Here is a 21,422-nt window from a genome sequence, read left to right as displayed (position 1 = left end):
GAATCGAGACTTTACACCACTGCACACCAGGAATAAGTCTTGCATAGGTTCAGCTCTTGTGTTGGAATCTCTATTATCTTTGTCTAGGAAGTTTTCCAAGGCATTGAAGATTTATGTAACTTTTTTTGGTGGTAAGAGGGACCTCCAGGCCCACATAGTGGATGGAGTGCCAGACTTGAATGGGCAAGTCATTTCAACTCTATAAAGTTCGCTTTTCTCTTTGGTAAAATGGGCTTAATAAGAACTCCAGTACCTACCTCTCCTCACAAGATTGTTGTAGATTCAAATGAAATAATATAAGTGAAGCATTTTCCAAACTTTCTGGCTGCTTGCAACATTTTCTCCTTTACCTGGGAGCTTTGGAATTTGGGTATCATATTCCTGGGAGTTTTCATTTTGAAATCTCTTTCAGGAGGTGATCAGTGGATTCAATTTCTCTTTTCCCCTCTGGTTCTAGAATATCAGGGCAATTTTCCTTGATAATTTCTTCAAAGATGATGCCTGGGCCCTCTTGTTGTTCATGGCTTTCAGGTAGTCCAATAATTTTAAAATTCTCTCCCCTGGATCTGTTTTCCAGGTCAGTTATTTTTCCAAAGAAATATTTCACATTGTGTTCTTTTTTTCATCCTTTTGCTTTTGTTTTACTGTTTCTTGATTTCTCATAAAGTCACTACTTTTCATTTGCTCAATTCTAATTTTTAAGTTATTACTTTCTTCACAGAGGTTTTGAATCTCCTTTTCCATTTGGCCAATTCTACTTTTTAAGGAGTTTTTTTTTCTTTAGTGACTTTTTGGGCCTCTTTTACCATTTGGCCTCATCTGTTTTTTAGGTTATTATTTTCTTCAATTCTTTTCATGTCTCCTTTACTAAGCCATTGAATCATTTTTTTTATGATTTTCTTGCATCACTCTCATTTCTTTTCCCAATTTTGACTCTGCCTCTCTTACTTGATTTTCAAAATCTTTTTTGAGCTCTTCCATGGCCTGACACCAATTTCATGTTTTTCTTGGAGGCTTTGGATGTAGGATCTTTGACTTTGTTATCTTCTTCTGAGTGTGCGTTTTGATTTTCTTTGCCCTCGTAGAAATTTTCTATGGTCAGAATTTTTTTTTTCTGTTCTTTGCTTGTATTCCCATTGTGTTATTTAACTTTTAACTCTTTTCTGAGGTAGGGCTCTACTTCCAGGTGCAGTGTCCCAGGCTTCAGGGGTTTTGTGCGGCTGTTTTCAGAGATATTTCTAGGGACCTGTAAGCTTTTAGTTCCTCCAGGGTGGTATGATCTAAGAAGTGTTTACTCCTCTCCTGGCCTGTGCTGTGGTCTGTGAGTGACCACTAGCACTCTTTTCTGCCCTGAAACTGTGAAGAAGGTCCCCACTGCACTGTGGCTGCAAGCTCTGGTGTGCTAGTGCTCCTTTTTGCATTGGAACTGCCACCCAGGACTGTGACCCAGATCTCAGTATGGGCCAAGTAACGGATTCTTGCCTCAGTGCTAGCAAGGAGACCCCTGTAATCTCCTTCTGACCTTGACCCCTTTACAGACTGTTAGCTGACAGCTCTGGAAGCAGCCAGTGCTAGCACTGATTCAGCCACCCCAAAGCCTGCTCCCGGAGCTGGGGCTGTGCTGACATGGCCTGTGTCCTATTCTCACCCAGGTGTGACAGATCTTTCCTGCTGACCTTCTAAGCTGTCTTCAGCATCTGTGAGCTGAGATGTCTGGAAATTGGTACCACTGCTAAAGATTCAGTCACCCCAAAGCCTATTCCTGGTTTGCTGGGACAGGGCCTGTGATGATGTGGCCTGTGTTCCACTCTCACCCAGGTGTGACAAACCTTTCCTGCTGACCTTCTAAGTTGCCTTGGGCTGGAAAACTATTTCACTCTGGCTTTTTGTGGATTCTGCTGCTCTAGAAATTGTTTAGAGTCATTATTTAAAGGTATTTGGAGAAGTTTGGGGGACAGCTCAGCTGAGCCCCTCTCTTTAGTCCACCATCTTGGCTCTGCCTCAAACATTTTGCAAACTTTAATAGCAGTGTATATATGAAGTATTATAAAGTTATTATAGAGTACCAGTTATTATAGAGTAGGACATACATGTTGTATCCTGTGATTAGAGTGATAGCTCCCTAGGGGCAGGGGCCATTTCCATTTCATTTTGTCTTGCAGTGCCTGGCATAGTGCCTGGCATAGAGCAGGCACTTAATAAATGTTTGTTGATGGGTGGATCGATGGCATAAGTAGAAGGTTAGCTTCTTGAAGTCAGTTTTTGAGTTTTTGTCTTCATACCCTGAGAATCTAGCAGAGTGCCGGGCACATAGTAAGAACTCAAAAAATTAATAGTTGTTGAATTGAAGAGGTGCAGTTTAGCAGAATAGAGAAAATGCTAGACTTAGAACCCCGAAGACTAACCCTCATATTCTGCCTCTGGCACTATTACTTGTGTGACCATGAGCAAATCACTTCATCTCTCTGGGCCTGTTTCCTCATCTATAAAATGAGGGGGTTGGACTAGAATGCCTTTCAACTCAAATTTTATGATCCTAATGAAATGAAATGGTTCTTTAAAAAAAAATAATACAGGAAAATCTAATAATTAAAGTACAAGGGATGGGACCTGTTGCCCCTCCTTAGAAGGGAGATCCTATGCGGGGCTCACCATATTGGTGAGCAGCCACTGGAATGGTTTTAGCTTTATGGCAGCTTAGAATCCCCAAACTGAAGCAATCCCCCATCCTCAGACCCCCATATGGTAGGGGTTACGGTATATGCCACCAAGCTTGACTACCTTGTGCATATTAGGTAATAAATAACTAGTGTGAAATGCTTTAGCATCTGTTTACCCCCCAGAGCTTGCAGGTCTTAGAGACAAGAACAGCTGAGTTTTACAACTTACTCAGACACTTGCTATGTTATCCTAGGCAAGTCATTTACCTCCTGGCAGACTCAATAATAACAGCATTTGCCTCACAGAGTTGTGAGGATCAAATGAGATAATAAAGTATTTTTCAAGTCTTAAGGTACTGTAGAAATGACAGTTATAATCATCATAATTATTTTTTTATTAGAATGCAGTTTCAAATTCTTAAGGGTTCTGACCCTTGTTGGTCCCCCCCCCATCCCTTGGGTGTAATGTTTTCTCCCTCTACTTAATTTTCCCTTCATTTCTTTATATGAGTTCCCTTTTCACTTTTATTAAGACGGAATGCTGTGGTTGAAATTGTGCCGGATTTGAAGTTAGAGGAACTGGGTATGAATACTGGCTCTGCTACTTTTTGACTCTGCGATCTTGGGTAAATCACTCAACCTCTTGCATCTCAGTTTCCTCATCTGAAGCTATCAGATCCTCCAGATGGACCATCTTTATCTTCCTTACCTAAGAACACATTAGAAGGTGACACTCCTTTATTAAAAGGTCCATGACAGTTAAAAATGAGAGGGGCACTTGATTTAGAGTGAGAAGATGATGTATATTGTGGTGCAGACTCTACCCCTTACTGCTGGCATGACCTGGGGCAGTCATTTAACCTCTATGTGCCTCGATTTCTTCATCTAGAAACGGAGGGAGTTTGGAATTAAATGACTTTGAATGTCCCTTCTTTTCTATTGTAGCTAAAGAGTCAGTGGCTTAACTGTCTCAAAAAGCTTATTGTGCTTTATCAGAAGCTGTGAAGAATAAAAAATATTAAAGAGGAAGTATCTAGAGTCAGGGGTAGGGAAACCTATGGCCTTAAGGGCCACATTGGCCTTCTAGGTCCTTAAGTGTGGCCTCTCAGTTAAAAGGCCTTTAGAAGACAAAAGAGTTGACAATTGTGATAAAACTCCTTGTATCAATCTTTGGATCTGAGTTTCTGGTCATTGGTTAAGGATCTCTAAACAGCCCATAAAGATGGTCCAGTTTCCCTGACATTAAAGGCTACATTCAAACAATGCTCTAAACTCCTTACAATTCCCATAATTGCACAATTACGTTTCTAGGTACAGATCAAACTACTTAGAGGGCTCACAATAGACTAGTTTTGAGAAGGGAGATTCAATCCTATTAACCTATTCTTTTTTTAAAAAAATTTTTTTGGAGGGGTAAGGCAAGGTAAGGCTTTAAATGACTTGCCCAAGGTCAGACAACTAGTAAGTGTCAAATGTCTGAGGCTGGATTTGAACTCAGGTCCTGTTGACTCCAGGGCCAGTCCTCTATTCACTATACCAACTAGCTGCTCCTAACCTATTCTTAATGTCCATTTAACCAGCACATTTTGAGTCCCAGATGTCTCATATAGTTACCTTGTCCCTAGATAGCTTTTCTTGGACAATATACTTATTCCCAGGACAGCTCTAAAAGGGGATCTGCTTCTCTGCCTCAAAAAGTACAGGTTCCTAGAGAATTCTGACATTATATAATTTAACATAATCAATTAAATTTGGTTCTCCAATTTTGAAACTTCAGAGAATTTCATTTTATATTCCATTTGCTGTTTCTATCCTTACTAAATCCTGTACTTAACATAAGATTGTTGTAAAAATTCATATGGGTCCAACCACAACATGAGCTCTTCTGCCTTTTAAAATTATCAGATAGATACTTTAATAGTGGGAAAATAATTTCACTTTCTTTACCATTATCCATACAATTTAAACATAAAATCTTAGTCTGATTTTGAGAATTTACTTGGAAGCCAATAATATAATCCTGTTGCTTTCTCAAATCTTACTATTCCATTTATTTAGACAATTTTTACATTACATTTTTGTCTTATTATTTTGTTTAATCATTTCCCCCTTAGTAGGATATCATTGCTATATTATACTTAGCCACAAGTATAGGTTAAATAGTGATTCAGAGATGTTCTAGTATCAATCTATTATTTAATAGATTTAGTATTGTACTTAGAAAACTTCTTGATTATAGAAATTTGCTATAAAAGGAAAAAGAGGGACATAGCTATAATAATATCATATATCATAACAGAGGGAAAAATTCCCTTAGCTCTGTTTGATCCCAGGCATGAGTCATACTTGTTAGTTAATCATAGATGTTTAAAGCAAGACAGGTTTAATCAGGTGGGAATTTTCCTTTTCAAAAAGGAAATAGCACAATGTGGTAGCAGAGTCAGGAGGATCCTACCTAGGCTGTGCCCAAGGTTATCCCCAAAACTTCCTAGGCACAGACATACACATTTAGGAGTTTCCAGACTACAGCACATGCCATTTTCTACTATTGGCTTCATGACAATTCAGACAACTATCCCTGTAATTAAAGCTCAAAACAATAGTAAATTACAATCCCAAGAATGTTTATCTTAAATAGCAAAATTTCACTAACCATAACTTAGGGCTTGTATATCTTTCATGATTTAAACCCAAATGCTTAATATTCCATTTATTCTTTACTTATAAATTAACACTAACCATATTCTGGGGCTTCAGACATGCAGCAAATACCTGATAGTTGACTCATCATTAATATGTTGAAGCTACATCTTTAAACCATCCTATACACTTTCATAATAGCCAATATCTTCCAATAAAGTCTATCTATCACATATAATTATTATTTCTTATAAAAATATACCTTATTAAATATTCAACACTACTCAAATATCTGTTTTTTAACATATCCTTTTAATAGCCTAATTCATGTGTAGCAGCATCCAGATTAAAAAGTTATTTTCTCTATCAGCATTTCTGTTACAATGGTTTATCAAATTTCACAGTATAAGAGAATTTTGGAATACAATACTAATACAAACAATATCATGTATTTAAAACACAAAACAAAACTTTAGATGTCATCAATTGCATTTCCACATTGTCCCATATTGAAATCATTAATTTTATTACCTTTGGCATTTTAAAACCACTTTACAGTTATCAGGCATGTAATGGTTGTGTTCTATTAAAGAAATAAACATACTGTAGTGCTTAGCATATGATAGTCACTGTGTTAACCATTTTACAATCAATATACGATTTTGATCTTCACAACAACCCTGGGAAGTGGGTACTATTATATTTCTCTTTACAGATCAGGAAAGTGGGGCAAACAGGGATGAGATAATTTGCCTAAGATTACACAGTTAATAAAATTTCTGCAACCAAAACGTAATTCAAGTTTCCCTACATTTTTTCCAGCATTTTTTAACACCTGTATTTGGGAATCTGATCTGAGATGAGAAGGGTTAAAAAGGAGAGGAAGTTTTTGAACTGAGGGAGTCACAGGAGATCTCTAGTTTTTACAATCATTCAAGGAAGGGTTCTCAGGAGATTGCTATAAAATACAAACTGTTTACCCAATTTTTTTTCTATCTTCAGTCTGGAATTACTTCCAAACTAGCTCTTTCCTTCATTGTCTTAGAACAATGAAGGTATTAATCTTGACATTTGCTTTTGAAACTTTTATAAAATCTTATCTTTATTTTTCCTGAAAAAAAGTTCTACAGACTGGTATCCCAAAACTTACTAAGATATTTCAAAGAGAGTAAGTTCCTGGAATTACCCCAAGGTCCCAGGAGTTCTCCCCTGCAATCTTAAAAATGATAAATCTTCAAACCTCCAGAATATGTCAAGATGTTTTTAGCAGTTTTACAAACTTTGGTTATCTGATTTTTTTTTCATATTACCTAATCTCCTGAGGAAAACCTAAAGTGGGAGTCAGTCCTGCTTATTAGAAAAGTTACTTCAACTATGAAAATTCATTAATCTTTCCTAGTGTTCTAAACTCTGGGTAGAGCCCTTATAAGTCTTTCTGACTGGCTGCATTTTAAATCTTTCAAGGTGACAGAATCTATACAGACATTTTACATAGCACAGACATTTTACATTTTTACAAAGACATAAACCAGACAAAACAACAAGACATACAAACAGAACAAAGCATGCAGTCACAATGTATACAGAAGCACACAGTTACAGAGACATGAAGTTTCAACTTTACAGAGGTGTGCAGTTTAAAAAATAAGAGAGGCAAGCAGAGGGACAAGAAGCATCCAGTTACAATATTACAGAGGCATGCAGTTAAAAAAAAAAACAGCAGAGGCACACAGAGTGTCCACTTAACAGAGGGTTTTTTTTTAAATAAACAGAGAGCTCTTAATGAAAGGATATCCTTTCCAGAGTGATCCAAGATGAACTGGGTCACCAGAGTGGTCATGAAGTTTTCCTCACAGAGAATGGTGAGCTCAACCAATATGGCAGCTAGGGATTGGAGCAGGGAGAAGGCCAGAGGACTCACCAGATGAGGAGGGGGTTGGACTGCAGAGACATAAATCTCCAGTGGTGCCCATCCATTCCCACTGGTACCAGAGAGTCCAGTGGCCCAGTTTTGTGTCCAATCTCACTTCTGATGCCAATTAATGCGAACTTGACCGAATCTCCAACCTGTGGGAGGCCTGAGCTGAACAGAGCAGGAAAGTCAAGAATCAGACAGAAGGTTGATTTCAAAGTGAGGGAACCAGCTTGCAAGCCAGGAGGCAGATTAGACAAATGTGCCAGGGCCTCTCCCATAGTGGCAGTCCCTCTTTAGTGTGCCTGAACCTTGACTGATATACTTCTGGCTAGACAAAGAGTCAAACAACGTAGTATAGCATCGGTACTGAGGCTCACAGCAAAAGCAAGGCACAACAACAACATTAAGGCAAGTTGTCTAGTGACAAAAAGTCCATTTGTTCATAGCATGGCTTCACGTCTGGGCCTTTTGGTGTTTTCCTGAGCTCAGGGACTATCAGTTCCAGAAGGTGAGTACAAAGGATTGTTGTTATGCCAAGCTTAGGGCTCAGCTTGCTTGCTCGACCTGAACTCTGGAAATCAGGTTGTCTCCTAATATCTTGATACTAATTGATATGTGCGTGATATGTCTAATATTCTTGGCATTAGAAAATACACTAAATCCTTAAAGGCTGTCTGTGGTTATGGTCCTGGGAAATTTTACAGACTATTTTCACCTGTTGAGTTTTACACTACTTGTAATATTTTTCAGAATACAAATAAGTCTGTGCTCCTAGTAGCCATCCATCCAAATTATTATTTGCCAATTTGTTTCTTTATAGGAATATAAAGATTGGTTGAAAAGAGGGCTAACAACTACAAAGCAAAATGAGGCTCTTGCTGTTGTTTTCAGTCCTTGGGGCCTGCTGGGCACAGTATGATCCCCATCTGCGAAATGGCCAAACATCTATTGTCCACTTATTTGAATGGCGTTGGGATGACATTGCTCTTGAATGTGAGCGTTACCTAGCTCCCAATGGCTATGGGGGTGTTCAGGTATGTGCACTTCAAAACTTATTTGATATTCATGTTCTAGGCACAATAAATAATTTTAATTTATACCTGTAACTAAAAAGAAAGGAGGATAAATTGAAGGGGTTGGACTAGATGACCTTGAGGAACCCTCTAGTTGTAAGAACTAGGCAGTGCAAGCCACAGATACATGGATTCCGTGAGGACCAACCCTGACATACTTTGCTCTTCTCAGCAACCTAAGGTGCAAGGACAACTCCAGGGGACTCACGATGGAGAATGCTATCTTCATCCAGAGAAAGAACTGTGAAGTTTGAATACAGATTGTGGCACACTACATGCTCGCCTTTTTTGCTTCCCTTTTGTTTTTGTTTTTGGGTTGTTTTTTTTTTTCGGTTCTGTTTCTTCTTTCTCATGACTCATTCCATTGGTCATAATTCTTCTCCACAACTTGACTAGTGTATAAATTAATTCAATGCAAAGTTACACATGATAATTATATGAGATTCCATGCCGTCTTGGGGAGGGAGAGGGGAGGGAAGGGAGAAAATCTGGAACTCAAAATTATGTAGAACCGGGTGTGGTAAACTAAAAATAAATAAATAAATTTAAAAAAAAAGAATGAGGACTTCTTGAGAACACACACACAAAAATAAAAAGAACTAGGCAGTGCAGTGTATAGAGTGTGGGACCTGGATTCAGGAAGACCTGAGTTCAAATCCAGCCTCAGACACTAGGTGTCTGACTATGGGCAAATTCTTTAACTTCTGTCTGCCTCAGTTTTCTCATCTAAAGAATGGGGATAATAATAGCAGCTTTTGTTATTACCTGTCTCCCAAGGTTGTAAAAATAAACTGAGTTAATATTTGTGAAGTGATTTGCAAACTTTCAAGTACTATATAAATGTTATCTATTATTATTAATTCCTGTCTTAACAAGCGATGTAGTACAGAGGCAAAATCACTGGTTGTTGTTGTTCAGTCTTGTCTGACACTACATGAACCCATTTGTGGTTTTTACGTGTGTCTGTTTTGTTTCTTTTTTGTCAAAAATACTGGAGTGGTTTGCCATTTCCTTCTCCAGCTCATTTTACAGTCGAGGAACTGAGGCAAACAAGGTTAAATGACTTGCCCAGGGTAATACAGCTAGTAAGTGTCTGAGGCCAGATTTGAACTCAGGGAGCTGAGTCTTGCTGATTTCAGGTCCAGAGCTCTATCCACTATGCCACCTACCTGCCCTAAAAGCATTGGACCTGGGGTTAAAGGATCTGAATTCAAATCGTGGTTCTGCCACTTACTACCTTTGTAACCCTGGCCAAGTCACTCTGGAACTTTGGGTCTCAGGTTCCTCCATCTGTAGGTGGTTGCACAGGATGACAGATGTTCCCATCTAGCTCTATATCTGATTCTACAAGTTAATGTATGTGAAATGACCTATAAGAGCACTTATTATGCTATGCAAGTAAGGGTTTCCTGCCAAAGTAACCCATTGATCCCTTATTTAAATCTTTAGTAGTATATCACAATGGATTTTCAAACATTTCTAAATATAACACAAAATATGATCTACTTGTTATTAACTCCTTCGCCTTCCCAAAATTTAGGTCTCACCGCCTAACGAGAATGCAGTGATCGGTGACCCTTTCAGACCTTGGTGGGAAAGATACCAGCCAATCAGCTACAAGATATGCTCACGGTCTGGAAATGAAGACGAATTCAGGGAGATGGTAAAGAGGTGCAATGATGTTGGAGTAAGTAGATGACAAGTTATTGAGGTCAAGCGTTCTTCTGGGGTCCACAAATGCCCCAAAAGGTCTTTGGATAAATTTCAGAGGGTCCATGAACTTGAACTTGGATGTCATAAAATTTCATCTTTATTTTCACTAAAGTCTAAGTCAAATTTGAATTTCCTTTGGTCATTTAAAAACGATCTTTCAGAGAAGGGGTCTGTTGGTTTCACCATATTGTCTAAGGGATCAATTATACAACAAAGTTTAAGAACCCTTGTTGGATGGTTTAGGAGATTACATTGTTAACTTTTCCTGCCTCATGCATTCTGCCTCTATCTAAATTTTGATTACTGTGATAATACTTTCATTGATGTCCCTGTGATCTTATGCTTTTGGAGATTTCTTCCGATAGAACAGATTTGATCCCCATCTAGCCTCCCTATCCTCTACCACTCTTGTCTCTGTACTGTAACTCTTCCACCCACTTAAAGTACACAAATACACAAATACACACACACACACACACACACACACACGCAAACGTGTGTGTACCCTCTAGTTCAAATGTAGCTATCTAAAAGTCATTTTTTTAAGTCATATTTTCGAATTCATTTATGTACCAGAGAAACCTACATTTATGTAGCCAAAGAAACTTGATGGTGGTCAAGTTGACCTGTGATTTTCTGAGGAAAAAGCTAGTTAAAATAGGAAAAAAAATGCATGATTTCAAAGGCTCCTTTTGTTGCCAGCTAAAACTAGGTATTGCTCACCAATTCTTGAATTTTAGTTCATTATTCTTACAATGTATGCAATACACTAATGAATACATTATTCTGTTGTGTACAAATGATGTATTGTCCACCAGCATTCATAATCCAACTTCTGGTGATCAATTTGTGTTTCATTACAGATGAGATGGCAAAGGAGTCATGCCATAATAAGTCTTTCCACTTTGAAATCTTTTATTCTCTTAACCAACCTGGTAACAGGCGGCTTAATGGGCTGTAGTACTGTTTTAAAGATGTTCTTTAGAGTAAGCTCTCAAACGGGCAGCAAACACCCTACAGTACACGTCTACAACACACATAATCAATTTAGTCAGTTTAGCCAAATTGATTTATTGAAGCAATTGGTTTATTTCTATTGACCAGTGAGTTCAGTCAGCGCAAATTGATTGGTTGTAGGTGGGTATAAACATATTCTTATGAAGACAAACAAAATATATTTAATCTGTTCTCTTGGGAAATAGTTCTGGGGAAGAGGCAGTGCATTTGAGAAAAGGAGAATATTAGCTCCTTGAAGTTAGGATTGTTTGATTTGTCTTTGCATTTCCATTGCCTTCCCTTAACGTGTGCCCTGTAATGGTATGTGTTATATTATCATTGGAAGGAAGAAGAAAATAGTAAGTTAGGTTCATTGCCTGATTTAATGTCCAAAGTTCTAGCTTCTAAATGAAATCAGGGATCTTGTCAAGCATTTATTAAGATCTGCCATCTCCTTGACTGCTGGTGGCTCAGAGAGCTAGATGTGGAGTCAGGAAGACCAGAATTAAAATCTGGCCTCAGACAATCACTAGCTGTGTGACCCAGGGCAAGTCAGTTACCCACTGTCTGCCTCAGTTTCCCCATCTGTAAAATGGGACTAATAATAGCACCTACCTCCTAGATTTTTTTGTGAGGATTTAATGAGATTATAATGGTAAAGTGCTTAGCACAGTGCCCGGAACATACTAAGTGCTATATAATTGTTAGCTTTTTGTAATTGTTATTATCCTTCTAATTTTATTTCATTGTATATCTCCTGTTTGATCTATTCTTCTGCTGTTCAAATTTGGATTTTCTATGAGAGACAACATGGTATGATGAGAAGAACGCTGGACTTGTAATCAGAAGATTAGTGTTTGAGTCCTGACTGTGCTTTCTTCTACTCAGATGACCCTGGGCAGATTACTTATCCTCCCTAGGGTTTAGTTTCCTTGTCTGTAAAATAAGGATAATATTGTTTGCCCTGCCTGCTTCATAGGGGGTTTGAAAGGTTCAAATGAAACAATATATGTGAATGGGCTTTGTAAACTGTGATGTCTAATACAAACGTAAGCTGTTATTCTTATGGGTGAGTAAGAATGTGGGGAGAGAGTGACATTTTTTTCCCCTTCAGTGCTTCCTCCTTTCCCTTGCTATAATGAAATAAAATAAAAAATAGCAAAGCAAAACCATCTGACACAATGGCCCTGTGTGATAGCACACGTAACATCCTGTCCCTGTTATACCCAACCCAGGCTAATATTGATCATTACAATGAATCAGTATCTAACTTTGCTTCAGTCTTCTTTTTGTTTGTATCATTATAATCATTGTGTATATAGTTCCTCCTATTTATATGCAACTAGTGACCACTGATTTTCAGGCCCAGCCTGATTTATTTAAGGTCCAGAGACCAAAGAGAAAGATGAAGTTTCATGGCTTAATTTTAAAACACCAGGGAGACAGATTTATACACTAATTGAAAGAGAAGTTGTGTAACTTCATTTACATTCACTATAATTCATTAAATGATGGGGAGAAGTAGCATCCTGAGGTAGGAGGGCAGAATGTGGAGTCAGAAGGTGAGTTCAAGTCCTCTCACTGATACTCCATTTGCTAATCTCAAACAAACCTTACTTTTGCAGGTGAATATTTATGTGGATGCTGTAGTGAACCATATGTGTGGGAGTGGTCTGAGTGCTGGAACTAGTAGCACCTGTGGAAGTTATTACAATCCTAGATCAAGATACTTTCCTGCTGTTCCATACTCAGGCTGGGATTTTAATGATGGTAAATGTACTACCTCCAGTGGAGAAATCGAAGACTACAATAACGCTTCTCAGGTATTTTTTAGTTATTATTAACCATATATGGTTTATCTGCACCCAAGTTTTCTCCCCAGTTCAGCTTCCTTAGCTGACTTGCACAATCCCTTGTTCCTGTCCTTTGCTGCCTAGATGATTTGTGCACATGAATGTCAATGTCCTCTTCTCCTGGTCTATTGGAACAATCACTTCATTGGTCCCCTGCTTCCTGTCTCTCCACTATTTAATCCCTATTCCATGCAGCTGCCAAAGTGATATTTCTAAATCACAAGTCTGACCATGTCACTCGTTTGCTTAAGAAACTTTTGTGGCTCCCTATTGCCTCAGGGATCAAATACAAATCTTTCTTTTGGCATTTTAAGCTTTTTTCCATTTGTCTCCAGCCTATCATTCCAAATGTTACATATTCCTTGTCCTCACCCACTCTATGTTCCAGCCATACTGACCTGCTTGCTGTACCTTGAACATGGCATTTTTTTTTCCAAACCCTTGCCTCTGTCTGGAATGCTTTCCCTCTTAATTCTACATCTTGGGGTTCTTAGTTACCTTCCAGATTTATCTCAAGTACTATCTCTTACATAAAACTTGTCCTGGTCTCTCCAGATTTTAGTGTTTTCATACCCACTGCCCTCCCCCAATGATATAGGTACATGTTTTATTACCGCAATAACATGTAAGGTTCCTTGTGGACTTCTTTCGTCTTTGTATCTTCAGCTGGTAACACAGTGCCTCACACATTGAAAATTCTTAAGAAATGCTAATTTGGGGCAGCTAGTAGTATAGTGTATAGAGCACCAGCCCTGGAGGCAGGTCAGAGGACCTGAGTTTAAATCCAGCCTCAAAATCTTAGTAGCAGGACTCCTGGGAGCCAAGATGGTGGAGCAAGTAGTAAATCACTCTTACTGTCTCTCACTGACCCCTAAAACCCCCCAAAATGGCACCCTAGGAAAAATTCTGGAATCGCAGAGACAGTGGAAATATAGGGAGAAGGAGTCTTTTTCCTGGGAAACTTGGAGGATGACCAGAAAGGTCTGCTACACTAAGATAAGGCAAGCACAGTTCAGGATGGGAGGCATCCCAGCAAGCTTCGGGAAGCCTCACCTCAGTAAACCAGTGGGCAATCCTGAGCCCCAAGGTGATAGAGTAGGCCAGTGCCAACACCAGGACTCCCATGTGCCTTAACATAGCCAGGGGAACCAGTGGGCTCCAGCTCAGAGAACCATCGTATGCTTAGTGCAGCCTTGGGAGGGCTGGAATCCTCCAGCAGCTGATCTCCACATGATTCAGTGCAGCCCTGGGTGGGCAGGTGTGCTTCAGCAGCCAGACCTCCATGTGCTTCAGCGTAGCCCCAGGGAAATGCAGAAAAACCTCACCTTGACTCAGCACATGCCAGACACCACTACTAGGACCCAGCTCAGCACCAGGTAAGCTTCCTGACCCCTACAGCCTCTAACTGCCATCACCCAAGGCCCTAGTATACAAAGCCAGCGACTAGGCCCCTGGCCCCCTGCATAAGAAACTTTGAATAGTGTCCCCTGTGCTCCAGCAGGAGAGCTCAACTTTAAAAGCCAGGAAATGGGCAAACAAAATGAGGAAAAAGCAGAAAAGGACACTGACCATAGAGAATCATTATGGTGGCACAAAACACAAAATCAGAAGAGGATAGCATTGTTAATATACCTACTTATGAAATATCAAAGGGAAATATGAATTGGTCCCAAACCCCAAAAGCTTTCTTAGAAGAGCTCAAGAAAGGTCTTAAAAGTCAAATAAGAGAAGTAGAAGACAAATTGGGAGAAGAAATAAGAGGTATGCAAGAGAGAAAGTTGACAGCTTGGGAAAAGAAAGGACCACAATTGACTGAAGAGAATACTCCTTAAAGAATACAATTGGCCAAATGGAAAAGTAGGTACAAAAGCTAAATGGAGAAAACAATGCATTAAAAATTAGAATTGGGCAAGTGGAAGCTAATGACTCTATAAGACATCAAGAATCAGTCAAATAATATCAAAATAATGAAAAAAATAAAAGACAATGTAAAGTTCCTCATTGAAAAAACAACTGACCCAAAAAATAGATCCAGGATAGATAATTTAAGAATTATTGGACTACCTGAAAGCCATGATAAAAAAAATAGAGCCTGGACAGCATCTTTCAAGAAATTATCAAGGAAAACTGCCCTAAGGTGCTAGAACCAGAGGGTAAAATAGTCATTGAAAGAATCTATTGATAAACTCCTGGAAGAGATCCTGAAAGGAAAACTCAAAGGAATATTATAGACAAGTCACAGAATTACTGGGTCAATGAGAAAATACTGCCAGCACCCAGAAAGAAACAATTTAAATATTATGGAACCACAGTCAGGATTATGCAGGACCTAGTAGCTTCTACATTAAAGAATGGGAGGGCTTGGAATATGATATTCTATAAGGCAAAAAGCATGGATTACAACCAAGAATCAACTGCCCAGCAAAATTGAGCATCATCTTTCAGGGGAGGAGATGGACATTTAATGAAATAGGGGAATGCCAAATGTTCCTGATGAAAAGACCAGAGCTCAATAGAAAATGTAGTCTTCAAATAAAAGTCTCAAAAGAAGCATAAAAAGGTAAACAGGAAAGGAAAAAAAAACTATGTTATTCAACAAGGTTAAACTGTTTATATCCCTACATGGGAAGATGATAATCCTAATTCTTGAGAACTGTATCTTTATTACACATTTAGAAGGTGTATACACAGACAGATGGTGTGGGTATAAGTTGACTTTGATGTGATGATATAAAGTTAATTAACTAAGGGATAAAGAAAAGGATCATTCTGGGAGAAGAGGAAAGGAGAGGGCAGAAAAGGGTAAATTACATCACATGAAATGACACAAAGATGTATTACAGTAGAGGGAAAGAAGGGAAGGAGGTGAGCATTGTTTGAATCTTACTCTCATTGGATTCGGCTCAAAGAGGGAATAACATAGACACTCACTTGGGTATAGAAATCTATCTTACCCTATAGGAAGTAGAAGGGGAAAAGGGGAAAAAAGAGATGGGGGCTGGATAAAACACAGAGCATATTAAGGGAGATAGTTATCAGAAGCAAAAACACTAGTGAGGAGAAAGGAGAGAGAAGAGTATAAATGGGGAAGCTAGGATGGAGAGAAAGACACAGTTAGAAATCATAACTGTGAATGTGAATGGGATGCATGCTCCCATAAAATGGAAGCAGATAGCAGAGTAGATTTGAAACCATAATCTTACAATATAATGTTTATAATAAATACATTTGAAGAAGAGAGATATACACAGAGTAAAGGTAAAGGGCTGGAGCAGAATATATCATACTTCAGCAGAAGTAAAAAAAAAAAAAGCAGGGGTTGCAATCCTGATCTCAGACAAAACAAATGCAAAAATAGATCTAATTAAAAGAGATAAGGAAGGAAATGACATCTTGCTAAAAGGTGCTGCAGACAATGAGGTAGTATCAATACCAAACATATATGCACCAAGTGGTATAGTATCCAAAATCTTAGAGAAGTTAAGTGAGTTATAGGAAGAAATAGACAGCAAGACTACACTCGTGGGGGACTTCAACTTCCCCCTTTCAGAACTTGATAAACATAACCACAAAATAAGTAAGAAAGAAGTAAATGAGATGAATAGAATTTTAGAAAAGGTAGATATGGTAGACCTCTGGAGAAAACTGAATGGGAATAGAAAGGATATACCCTTTGCTCAGTAATACATAGCACCTACAAAAAAAATTGACTCTGTACTAGAGCATAAAATGTCACAGTCCAAAGCAGAAAGATAGAACTATTAAATGAAACCTTATCAGATCATGTTGCACTAAAAATTGCATATAATAAAAGGTCATGGAAAGATAACTAAGAATTAATTGGAAACTAAAAAATCTAATCCTATATAATGAGTGGGTCAAACAAAAAATCATAGAAACAATCAACAACTTCATCCAAGAGAATGACGACAATGAGACAACATACCAAAACTTATGGGATCCAGGCAAAGCAGTTCTTAGGGGAAATTTCATATATCTAAATGCATACATGAATAAAACACACAGAGAGAAGATCAATGAACTGGGCATGCAACTAAAAAATCTAGAAAAAGAACACATTGAAAATCCTCAAATAACTAATTGGATATTCTGAAAATCGAAGAGAATAACAAAATTGAAATTAAGAAAACTATTGAATTAATAAAACTAAGAGCTGGCATTATGAAAAAAAACAGTAAAATAGATAAACTTTTGGTTAATTTACTTAAAAAAAGGAAAAAAGAAAATCAAATTGCCACTATCAAAAATGTAATGGATGAATTCACCACCAATGAAGAGGAAATTTAAACAATAATTAAGAGTAATTTTGCCCAACTGTATGCCAATAAATCTGACAATCTTAGTGAAATAGATGAATACTTATAAAAATATAAGTTACCCAGATTAACAGAAAAGGAAATAAAATATTTAAATAACACCATTTTAGAAAAAGAAATCAAAAAAGCCATCAATGAACTCCCTAAGAAAACAATCTCCAGGGTCAGATGGATTTACAAGTGAATTCTACCAAATGTTTAAAGAATAATTAATTCCAATACTATATAAACTATTTGGAAAAATAGGTGAAGAAAGTCCAACAAATTATTTTTATGATACAACTATGGTGCTGATATCTAAATCAGGAAGAGCCAAAATGGGGAAACAAAAATATAGACTAATCTCTCTAATGAAGATAGATGCAAAAATTTCAAATAAAATATTAACAAAGAGATAACAGAAACTTATGACAAGGATAATACATTATGGCCAGGTAGGATTTATGCCAGGAATGCAGGGCTGGTTCAATATTAGGAAAACTATCAGCATAATTGACCATATCAATAACAAAATTAACAGAAATCATATGATTATCTCAATAGATGGAGAAAAGGCTTTTGACAAAATACTACACCCATTCCTATTTAAAAAAAAACACTAGAGAACATGGGAATAATTGGAATTTTCCTTAAAATGTTAAGTAGCACCTATCTAAAACCATCAGCAAGAATTATATATAATGGGGATAATCCAGAAGCATTTCCAATAAGGACAGGGGTGAAACAAGGGTGTCCATTGCCACCACAGCTATTCAATACTGTACTAGAAATGTTAGCTTTAGCAATAAGATAAAAAAAAAGAAATTGAAGAAATTAGAATAGGAAATAAAGAAACAAAGCTATCACTCCTTACAGATGGTATGATTGTATACTTAGACAGTCCTAGAAAATCAACTAAAAAACCTACTTGAAATAACAACTTTAGCAAAGTTGCAGGATATAAAAAAAAAACCCACATAAATCACTGGCATTTCTTTATATTGCTAACGAAGCTCAACATCAAGAGAAAGAAAGAGAAATTCCATTTAAAATAACTGCGGACAGTATAAAATATTTGGGAGTCTACCTGCCAAAGCAAACCCAGGAACTATATGAACGCAATTAGAAAACACTTTACACACAAATAAAGCCAGATCTAAATAACTGGGAAAGCATCAGTTGCTCATGGGAAGGCTGAGCTAATTATAATAAAAATTACAAATATCCCTAAATTAACTTGCTGTTTTAGTGCCATACCAATCAAACAACCAAAAAATTATTTTATAGAACTAGAAAAAATAGAAACAGAATTCCTCTGGAAGAACAAAAGGTCCAGAATATCAAGGGAATTAATTAATGAAAAGAAATGCAAGGGAAGGTGGCCTGGCCAACCAGATATTAAACTGTATTGTAAAGCAGCAGTCATCAAAACTACTTGGTACTGCCTAAGAAATAGAGTGCTGGAGAAGACACAGTAGTCAAATACTATAGTAATCTACTTTTTGCTAAATCCAAAGACTCTAGCTTCTCAAAAACTCACTATTTGACCAAAACTGCTGGAAAAACTGGAAAATAATATGGCAGAAACTAGGCATAGAGCAACATCTTACACCATATACCAAGATAAAGTGAAAATGGGTGCACGATTTAGACATGAAGGGTGATACTATAAACAGATTAGGAGAACAGGAAACAGTTTAGCTGTCAGATCTATGAAGAATGGAAGAATTTATTACCAAACAAGAGATAGAGAACATTATGAAATGCAAAATGGTTAATTTTCATTACATTAAAAGTTTTGCACAAACAAAGCCAATGCAACCAGAATTAGAAGGGAAGCAGAAAGCTAGGAACCAATTGTTCCATCCAGTGTCTCTGATAAAGTCCTCACTTTTCAAAAATATAAAGAACTGAGTCAAATTTATAAGAATACACATCCATCTCCAATTGATAAATGGTCAAAGGACATGAACAGGCAGTTTTCAGATGAAGAAATTAAAGCTATCTATAATCATATGAAAAAAATTCTCTTAATTACAATTGATTTGAGAAATACAAATTAAAATAACTCTGAGGTACCACGTCATACCTATCAGATTGGCTAACATGACAAAACAGGAAAATGATAAATGTTGGTGAAGATGTTGGGAAAGTGGAACCCTAATGCATTTTTGGTGTAATTGTGAATTAATCCAATTGTTTTGGAGAGCAATTTGGAATTATGCCCAAAGGACTATAAAACTGTGCATACCCTTTGACCTAGCAATATCATTCATAGCTCTGTATCCCAAAGGGATCATAAAAATGGGAAAAGAATACATATGTGCAAAAATATTTACAGTAGCTCTTTTGGTGCTGGCCAAGAAATGGAAATTGAGGGGATGTCTATCAATTGGGGAACAGCTGAACAAATTATGGTATATGAATGTAATAGAATGCTATTGCTCTATAAGAAATGATGAGTAGGCAGACTTCAGAAAAACCTGGAAAGGCAGAACTAGGAAAATATTGTATGCAGTAACAGCAGCATTGTGTGATGACCAGTTTTGATAGACAATCCCAAAAGACTCATGGTGGAAAATGCTATCTACATCCAGAGAAGGAATAATTGAGTCTGAACAAAGATTGAAGCATACTATTTTTCCTTTTTTTTTTCATTTCCTGTGTTTTTTCCCTTTGGTTCTAATTCTTTTTTACAAGATGACTAATGTAGAAATATGTTTAATATGATCGAACATGTATGGCTTATATCAGATTACATGTTGTTTTGGGGAGTAGGGAGTGAAAGGAGAGGGAGAAAATACAAAACTCAAAATCTTAAAAAAAAAGAATGTTGAAAACTAAAAATAAATAAATATTTTTTAAAAGAAAAGGAACTTACTAGCTGTGTGACCCTGGGCAAGTCATTTACCACAAATGTCCCAATTAAAAAAAAAGAGAGAGAGAGATGCTTATTCAATTGAGCTTCATCACTATAGGGAATTCCCTAGAATTGCAGCCCTCTATGCTTCAGAGGAATTTCCTAAAGGACGTAGAAGTTATATGACTTGCTCAGGAACAAGATCTGAAAGTAGCTCTTCCCAATTCCAAATCCAGATCTTTATCCAAAATACCAAGCTACCTCTAGACACACATCAAATTATAGGATCATAATATCTAGAGGTGGAAGGAACCACTTTGGCCATGTAATCCAACCTTCTCATTTTACCAATGAGGAAACTAAGGCCCAGGGAGGATAATGAACTTTCCCAAGATCATGCAAGAAGGATTTGAATCCAGGTCCTCTGATTCTGGAGTCAGGGCTCTCTTCATTATATCACACTAAAGGGAAACTAATTTTAAGATTACCCTAGCCAAAAATGCTTAAGTGCATTGTGCCTCTGGTGTTTAAAAGGAACACTTCAAAATTGGGAGCCAGAAGATGCTGCTGCCTATATATCACGTAGATCATTGTTGTTTTTACAGGTTAGAGATTGTCGTTTGTCTGGGCTTCTTGATCTCGCCCTGGAGAAAGATTATGTGCGTTCCACAATTGCTGCCTATATGAATCACTTGATTGACATGGGTGTGGCAGGGTTCAGAATTGATGCTTCCAAACATATGTGGCCTGGAGACATCAAGGCATTTCTGGATAAACTGAACAATTTAAACACGTACTGGTTCCCTGAAGGATCTAGACCATTCATTTACCAGGAGGTACTGAGATAAAATGTATGTAAATGCTGGGGACAGAGGTTGAGTGGCAGGGTATGCAGGCAATGATTTTATTTATTGTGAAAATTGTGATTTGATTAATGTGTGTTTTCTATAGCCTCACCCAATTATGTCTTTAATCCTGGTTATGCAGTCCTGGCTTGAGTCAGCATTTTCACTGGGTAAAAATAAAAATTGCATAGATAATTTGATGCTTTTTGGGAGAATTCCTCCAGAATGGAAAAATTCAAGTCATCTCTTAAAATGAGAAAATTAATTTGAATATTTGATATCAGACAGCACTAGAATTGTTGGCACGAAATGCTAATATGATGACTAAAGTATTTTGAGAGTTTCTATGTAACATCATATTTTTTTCTCTGATTTTCACTAGGTAATTGATCTAGGTGGTGAGGCAGTTCAAAGCAGTGAATACTTTGACAACGGTCGGGTTACAGAATTCAAATTTGGTGCAAAACTCGGCACAGTTATTCGCAAGTTGGATGGAGAAAAGATGGCTTATTTAAAGTAAATGAAAAAAGAGGGTTCACCTTTGGACTACT

General features: G+C 37.5%; 1 protein-coding gene across 1 annotated transcript in view; it reads left to right on the top strand.

Annotated features, from left to right (window-relative positions):
• Positions 1-21,422, top strand: part of LOC118856448 (alpha-amylase 1-like) — a 31,836-nt gene that overhangs the window by 346 nt on the left and 10,068 nt on the right. The window contains 5 exon segments of the mRNA XM_036766733.1: positions 8,036-8,249; positions 9,829-9,975; positions 12,623-12,820; positions 20,632-20,862; positions 21,254-21,387. Coding sequence (XP_036622628.1) covers positions 8,082-8,249; positions 9,829-9,975; positions 12,623-12,820; positions 20,632-20,862; positions 21,254-21,387 — 878 coding nt within the window. The 5' untranslated portion in view covers positions 8,036-8,081.

Source organism: Trichosurus vulpecula, chromosome 7, assembly GCF_011100635.1.
Source record: "Trichosurus vulpecula isolate mTriVul1 chromosome 7, mTriVul1.pri, whole genome shotgun sequence".
Lineage (NCBI taxonomy): Eukaryota > Metazoa > Chordata > Mammalia > Diprotodontia > Phalangeridae > Trichosurus > Trichosurus vulpecula.
This window is presented reverse-complemented; position numbering and strand designations above follow the sequence as displayed.